The sequence below is a fragment of the Curcuma longa genome, chromosome 19 (genome assembly GCF_044706935.1).
Source record: "Curcuma longa cultivar G26 ecotype Majalengka, Jawa Barat chromosome 19, ITB_CL_G26_1.1, whole genome shotgun sequence".
Taxonomy (NCBI): domain Eukaryota; kingdom Viridiplantae; phylum Streptophyta; class Magnoliopsida; order Zingiberales; family Zingiberaceae; genus Curcuma; species Curcuma longa.
Window position 1 is genome coordinate 4,182,751 of NC_133879.1, and position 7,997 is coordinate 4,190,747.

General features: G+C 38.1%; 1 protein-coding gene across 1 annotated transcript; it reads left to right on the forward strand.

Moving 5' to 3' along the window:
• Positions 1-252: 252 nt before the first annotated feature.
• On the forward strand, positions 253-1,349 carry LOC141812773 (uncharacterized). The gene is made up of 2 exons (XM_074700763.1): positions 253-364; positions 524-1,349. The coding sequence occupies exons 1-2, from the start codon at positions 314-316 to the stop codon at positions 1,235-1,237; spliced, it is 765 nt and encodes a 254-aa protein (XP_074556864.1). The 5' UTR covers positions 253-313; the 3' UTR covers positions 1,238-1,349.
• Positions 1,350-7,997: the final 6,648 nt, after the last annotated feature.

The following is a 7,997-nucleotide window of genomic DNA, read 5'->3' on the forward strand; positions in this document are numbered from 1 at the left end:
GCTTTTGCTTAATGTTTCCTACAATGTGAAGGTGGAAACTCTGCAAGGAAGTCAGTCAAAGATAGTGGAGTTGCTCCTCCACTATCTTTTTATCTCTTCTTATTCACACGCTATCCTTCTACTACCATGTGGTCACATTCACAACCGAAGTGGGCCTTCACTCTCATTTCCCATCACCAGTTCTATATATTCTTCTTTCTTCCACTCTCAAGATCCCTCTTCTCCTCCCTGCTCCATCATAACTAGCACACCATTAATTTTCTTGGGAGAGTTTTAGCTCATTTCTATATATTGTGCTTCATACCTTTGTGAGATGGCAACATCTTCAATGCAGATTGGCATGGACTCCAATGACTGGCTAAAGGTTATTAATGCTCTAAAATTAACTCTTCTGTTTCTGCGCTAAATTAAATGGCCCTGGTAGTTTTCTTAATTGTTCTAGTCAGTGAAAGAAATGGCTTAGTCCTGCAGTTGAATGCAGGCAAGTTTTTACATCTTTCTTTACTGATTGTGATTTATGCAGAGCATTATGATGAGCCAGGAAGACAAGGTCATAGCTGCAGACTACTCCCTGTCCTCCGACGAGCTGATCTCATGCTTGACACCAATGCCGACAACTGAGAGGAGGTTGCGGCCACCACCACAGGAGCAACAGGCCCTCAAGTGCCCACGGTGCGACTCCATGAACACCAAGTTTTGCTATTACAACAACTACAGCCTCTCTCAGCCTCGCTACTTCTGCAAGACATGCCGCCGCTATTGGACCAAGGGCGGCTCACTCCGCAATGTTCCTGTTGGCGGTGGCTGCCGTAGGAACAAGCGCCGCCCTGCCTCTGCTACCATTTTGGTGGCTGCACCAGTGCGACATCAACTGCCACCAGCAGTGCCCTTAGGCGGCCTAAAACCAGTACAACTCCCAAATTGTTTGATGAACGAGAGCAGTTTAAATATCATGGATTGTAGTTACAATTCTGGCGGGCTTAATCTCGTCATGAACCATGCCAAACATGAAACTGGAGATATGAACATGCTTGGGCTTTGCATGGACAGAAGCCGTGCGGCACTAATGGTGGAGCCTTGTCAAAAGCTAAAGTTTCTACTGGAAGATGAGCGCTGGGATCATGAAGTCAAGTCTGGTGATGGATCCTGGAACAATGTTCTCTCTATTGGGTGGCAAGAATCAGTCGGCTACTCTGACGACCATGGATCATTTTCATCATCGTTGGGCAGAATATAAATATAGGGAAGGCATCGTATTAATAGTATAAATATGTTGTTGCTAAATTATTTGGAATGAAATTAAGAGACTCATGTTTAATTCCATGTTTTGTTTTCTGATGAAGAATGGAAATGCCATAACGCTTGATTTCACTGGTATTATTTTGCATGATCTGCTTTTGAAGGTAATAGGGAAGATAATGACCTCAAGAGCTCGTATCTGAAAAAGATGGTCTGAATTGTTTTATGTGGAACGAAAACTCACACGGCAATTTCCTTCTGAAATGACAATCACATCGGACAGTGATGGAATTTGATTGAAATTGCCTTCAAAATCGCCAAAGTTCAATGAACCATGGGTGCACTTTCGCGGCTTAATGTTCAACACCATAATAACAAAAAATAAAGATCTGTTTCAGGAAAAATCAATGACAACGAAGCTGTGACATGCTTATAAAAGACACTGTGTTCAAGCACTAATTTTCTAAGACTCGCTGTCATTTTGGTAGGAATTGATGGGTTGCACGACCGACTGCTGGGGGACAGGAGTGGCCCGCGCCATGCGGAAATGTCTTGTTGAAATCGAAATTCCTAGCGTCAGATTTCGGTTGGGTTGCATTCCCACCTCCAGAATTAATCTATTCCAAGAATTGACTATTTGAATTACCAAAAAAATTGAATCACTTTCTTCTCATGATATTTCTGACTGTTTTGTTCTTGGTTTTTATAACATATGTAGGGTTTCTTTTACTAACATTTTCATATTTGTTCTGATGATACAAATGGAAATTGAATGAGCAAATAACAGAATATGGAGATTTTTAAATCCAGGTTGGCATCAAACATAGTTAACAAACCATCCACCTACTCCGTAGCCCTTCAATTTTCCCCGAATTGAATGAAACATAATAGAATCAATATATATTTCCAAAACATTATGGTATTATCCACTTTGGACTCACGTCCCTCGTGATTTTATTTTTAGATTTTATCCAAAAGATCTCATACCAATAAATATCTCCATCTTATAATTTAAATATCTTTTCCATGTATTTTTACGTGGAACTTTAATTGTATCACAACAATTTACCCCTTAAACAAAAGATCACTAAATATCTTTTCCATGTATTTTTAACGTGGAACTTTAATTGTATCACAACAATTTACCTCTTAAACAAAAGATCACTGGGAGCCTCTACTTAACGATCCCAACTGATCCCTTACTAATCTGAATCCTAACGGATCCACCCCCTTAACGATTCCAACGGATCCCTTACTAGGAGCTTCCCAATTATTCCTTTGTGAGGGTCCCTGTATGACACCACATAGACCTGCTCTGATACCACTATTAGAACAGATAAAATTCATATATATCTCCAAAATGATATGATATTGTCTACTTTGAATTCACACCATCGAGATTTTATTTTTGAGATTTTATCTAAAATGTCTCATACAATATAGATATCTCTATCTTATTATCCCAGAATCTTTTTTATGTATTTTTAATATGAAACTTTGATTATATCCCAATAAAGCATTCAATGTCAATTAGAAATTAGGATCATCCATGGTACTAACTACACATTCTATCCGCGCAGAGTATCTCAAACTACTGAAACTAAAAGGACGAAAGCAATTTCTACAAAAGTTCAGATTCTCCTATCAAAGCAAACAATAATAGCACTGCAAACTATAGCCAGTCCAAAACCAAGATGGAACTGAACTAACACAATCTGTTAATCTTTGCAACTGTCAAGCCCCACACACATTTGTTTACAGAAACAGGCATAAGAAACACTAATGGCAAGAAACCAAGTACCGAAACATAAATTGCCAGATGATAAAAGTTATTGCATGACCAAAAGTTGCACATTTCTAAAAACTGGAAATGACAGTACTATATAGTTCTACGAGAGGAGCTTGGGTCCATCTTCAGAGAATCTGTTTTTAAGAAACTTCAGCGGCAGCAGATGCTAAGAAAGCTCTTCCAGGTTCATATATACATTGTTCAGATTATTCTTACTAGCCGAGATAACTTGAATGCTATTGATTAGGCATGTGCTGCACATGTATCAAGCATTGACACCATCTGAGACAATCCTGTTCTTGCTCTTCCATTTGACATAATCATTGTGGCTGAACTTAGTAAATCCCCTGGGGATCAGTTCAAAATATTAGCACACAATGAAAAAAAGGGCACAACTCTAATTATCATTCCAGTGTCAGCAGATTTAGTTGAAAGCAATTGTTAAATCAGCAGCAAAAACTACATTTTAGTTGCATATGTAAAGGATTATAATTCGACCAGTAAGTACTTCACTTAGATGGAAAGCATCCTTTCCTGCAAATTTTGTCATGTACTTATTACATGCAATGCGAGCAGCCTAAAGAGCTTCACTGGAAACATTTTCCTTCTCCCAACTCACCAGGTGCACACAAAAAGGGAACTCATCAACCCCTTTTTCTTCATTCCAACATCATAAATCGTAATCTTAGGATCAGGAACACCACGGAAGTACCGTGATTTAGGATATGGTTTGTTCTTAATTTGGTGATAACAATGTGCAAGTCCTGCATGAAAAACATGCACTACAAGAAAATACTGAATAGACAACGCTAGAAAGACAATAGTTTTTGTCAAAACTGTTATCTTTTTTTGTTTAACAACGTTTTTAATCAAAAATATTGTCTTTTCAAAATCAAAGATAACGTTTTTCAAAAAGCGTTGTCCATTAATGTTTTTTTTATCAAAGACGATGCTTTTTTTCAAAGTGTTGTCTTTGAGGATATCTTATATCGAGGATCTTTTTATCATGCGGTCCATGGTCTACTTCGGGGATTTCACCAGTCGTCTTCTCCGGACGGTGACCTCGTGCTTCTCCTCTTCTCTCGCCCCTCTCGCACCTCTCTTTGCCTGTCATTGCATCTCTCTTCCTCTCTCGCCGCTCCGTCCAGCTTCTTCTCTCCGATCCCGATCCCGACGCAGTATAACACACAGGTGGTGTCAGTTTCATCCTCAACGAGAGTGATGACGCAGTCTTCATCACCTTCTCTGTGGCGCAGGCCGTTGCTTCGCCTTCTGCGGCGTCATCTGGTTTCGGCGAAGGGTTTTTCGAGCCTATTCTCGTCTGCAGCGGCATGCACGAGCTCTTCGTGCCGTTGGGAAGAGGCGAAGAGGACGATGGTGGAAAGTCGCAGCCCGTGCTCCTCCAGGCCGGTGCCCTCCACTTGTTTATGAGCTTGTACCATTCCTTCGAGTTCCAGGTACGCCTTCGATCTTTTTTCTTCGATTAGGATTAGAATAATGATTCTAAAATTCTTGGCAGGTTAGACCATTAGATACTTGTGATAATAAGCCAGTGGATATTCCTAAGATCATGCTGTGTTTGGAGGTTTATCATAACAAACGAACCATATTGAAGGTAAGTTACCGTTCACTTCTTTATGTCTGAAGTAGGGATGAAGTTATACACATTGAGTTCGATACTATAATATATTACCTGCTCTATACCATAATATATCACCTGCATACAGTCTTAACATCCTTGAACTGTTTATTTTACCAGAATATCAACAAACGAATCATTAATGATATTTGTGAGAATGATCTATCCACTAGGTATTATAACTTGAATGTTGGTTGCATAAGTAATGATTCCTTTTGTTTTATCTCCTACCTTCCCCATATATCATGTCTTCAACCCACACAACATTTCTGTAGCACTAACAACTCTTGTCCCAACTGTGTTCTTGTAATAGTAATCTAGATATATATCATTCCCCCATATACAATATGATTGTTTTTCCTAATTAAATACAATTAATTTCAGATTTTGTTGTAATTGACTATAATCTTTTCCTATGTCTTGTAAAATTTTTTATACAAATTATTATAATAATATTAAAATGTATAGATTGAATAATAATATGCATGTGTTGGAAGTCAATATGGACTTGAGTGAAAAAAATATAGTAAAATTGATATGAAATTTCTCAATTTTTGTTTGCAAAAAATCAACATCAATTATATCATTTCAACTATTTTGAAGGTGTTTGCTCATTGTCAATTGATTAGTTGTAATAAGAATAGACAAAGAATGGATGTCAAAGGATAGACTATCACATGAATATGAGTTTGAAGTCGAATATTTCTTACAATTTGCAATGAAAAATGCTAATGATCTGGACGCAATACCTTGCCCATGTGCAAAATATGGTAACTAAAAAAGAAAAATGTAGAAACTATAAGGGCACATATAGAGACGGATCTTCTTACGGGTTGTACTGGGCTGTAGCCTAGCCCTGTTTCTTGGAGATGGAGAGGGCGGCACGGTCGGAGATCCCGCACGATCTTGTGAGGAAGGAGGCAGTCGGTGATGAGGGATCGTCGACGTCGACGAAGGAAACAAAATAGGATCTGACAAATCCCAGAAAGTGTAGACGAGAGGCAGCTGCAGTCTGACGAAGGCCGTGAGTGGTAGTCATCTGAAGTTGACGGTGGACGGCGGCGCAAAGACGTCGAAACATTGCTGAGTTCGCTCTGTAAACCAACTGTTTGAAGTAATGACGGCGGTAGATCTTTGGCCCAAACTTTCGTTCCCTAAAAAGTTGCCCTTCGTCCCTCATTTATATGGAATTTTATCATCACGCGTACATTTTTCTAAAAAATTTATGGTAATTGCACAAAGGACATTTTTAAAGTTGTCAAATTCTCAATTAATTTTTAATCCTTTTTTAATAGTTAATTATAAGAGAGAGAAATAAAATAATATTTTTAAAAAATAAAAGTTAAATAAATAAAAATAAAAAATTATTATAGTGTTGATTTTAAAGAGCAGTACTATTTTAAAGGATATTTTTAATGTTGTCGAATTATCAACTAATTTTTAATCTTTTTTTAATAACTAATTATAAGAGAGAGAAATAAAATAAAAATTAAAAATTAAATAAATAAAAATAAAAAATTAATCTAGTGTTGATTTGAAAGAGCAGTACTACTACAGTGCTATTATTAAGAATAGAATCATACTATTCTATTGATTTTACATAACAAAAATATTATGACGTAGCAGACTTGCAAGAGGGCAAGGGTTCGAATCCTGGTGAAGTCAGACAATACCCTCCTGCGTCGTAACCAACTGCACTTTCTCGATTTACTTCCTCACAGATGGTCATGGGGTCGACCGTGTGGGGCCGCTAAGGTGGCGGATCTAAAATGCAGAAGAAAAATATTAATTTTAAAGATCAATACCATTGTGGTGTTATTATTCAAAAAATAACAGATACTACAGTATTAGAATTTTAAAAATCTTTTGAACACTATTGAGAATGACTCTAAATTGATAACCTAGGGCATGATAGAACTCAGGATCATTATAGAAACTTATCCGACTTAGAATGGATCACTACATAAATCTACTAAATAATTATTGCGACCGTTGCGTTTGCTAGAGGGGGGGGGGGGTGAATAGCAACTTTTTGCTCTTGCCTACAAAATCGTTAGCGAAAACACAAAACAAAAGCAAGATAAAATGAAACTAATGTTAACCCATTCGATTTACTTGGTATCTACCTCTATGAGGTGACTAATTAAGGATCTACACACACCACGTGACCGTTCCACTATGAAATTTATCCTTTTCAAAGCAATCTTTGAAGGCGGAGAAACCTTTATAAATGACCTCTTCTTCTTACAAATGTGTAGTGAAAGTTTAGGGGAAGATTTTGAGAGTTTACAGAGATTGAAGATCGTGCCAAGAAAAAAAGTGCAAACATTTGCGCCTCCATTTTTCAATTTGTGTTTTTATAATTTTCTCGATATCAGTCTGACTCAGGGATCAGGACTGATGGGCTTCAACGGCTCTTGTAGATAGCGTTTAATTCTCCAGCTGTCAACCCAACATTCAGATATCAGTCGACTGAAAACTCCACCAGTCAACTGGCCAGTGATTTTCACTCGATCAAACTCTCTGTGTGTTTTAGATCAGGACATCAGTTGATTGATGGGAATATCAGTCGACTGGTGAAGCTAAAAATCATCTTTCAGCTTTTTCTTCATCCCTTAGCCTTGACTTGCGCCTTCAAACATTTTCCACAAGCCTCATGCCCATCCTTGCACTTGCTTGAGATGTTTTCCTCAACTTCGTTATGCTAAGTCTTCCTTTACCAAGAGGCCGCGCCTCCGGGACTTCACCATTTGCCAAGAGACCGCGCCTCCGGGACTTCACCATTTGCCAAGTCTTCAATTCTGAACTTTCCTATGAACTCAATTCACACATATTAGATTATCAATATTGCCTAACTTAAATTTATTTTAACCAAACAATAAAATCCAATGACACTTGAGGCAAGACTGCATCAACAATTTCCTCCTTTTTGATGTTTGGCAAAAACTTATTTAAGTTAGGTCTTTAATATGACAGGATATCTACATCAGCAAAATAACTATAATGATAAAAAAAGAATCATAAGATAGTCACAACCAAGGCCAGTAACGAGGAAATCTTTACCCTTAACTTAACTCCACCAAGGAGGTAACCAGATAATGGTGATTTAGAATCGTCAAGGATTGGCTAAAGTACCTCTCCTGTCTAAACCCTTCAAAGCCACCATGTCGAAAACCTTCCATAGAAGACCGAAACGAGCCACAGTGGGCTCATGTAAAGTGATCTTCCATTTTCGGCTGACCATTGGAGCATTGAAGAACTCCGTCCACCTCAGGATCCATAGCGGTACGATAATACCAATTACAGTATCGCAGCCAGTCCTTCATCCAC

Bases quoted from the DNA above. Each gene is read 5' to 3' on its own strand.
- LOC141812773 (XM_074700763.1), top strand. From the start codon at position 314: ATGGCAACATCTTCAATGCAGATTGGCATGGACTCCAATGACTGGCTA. The intron at 365-523 runs GTTATTAATGCT...TGATTTATGCAG, and splicing joins ACTCCAATGACTGGCTAAAG to AGCATTATGATGAGCCAGGA.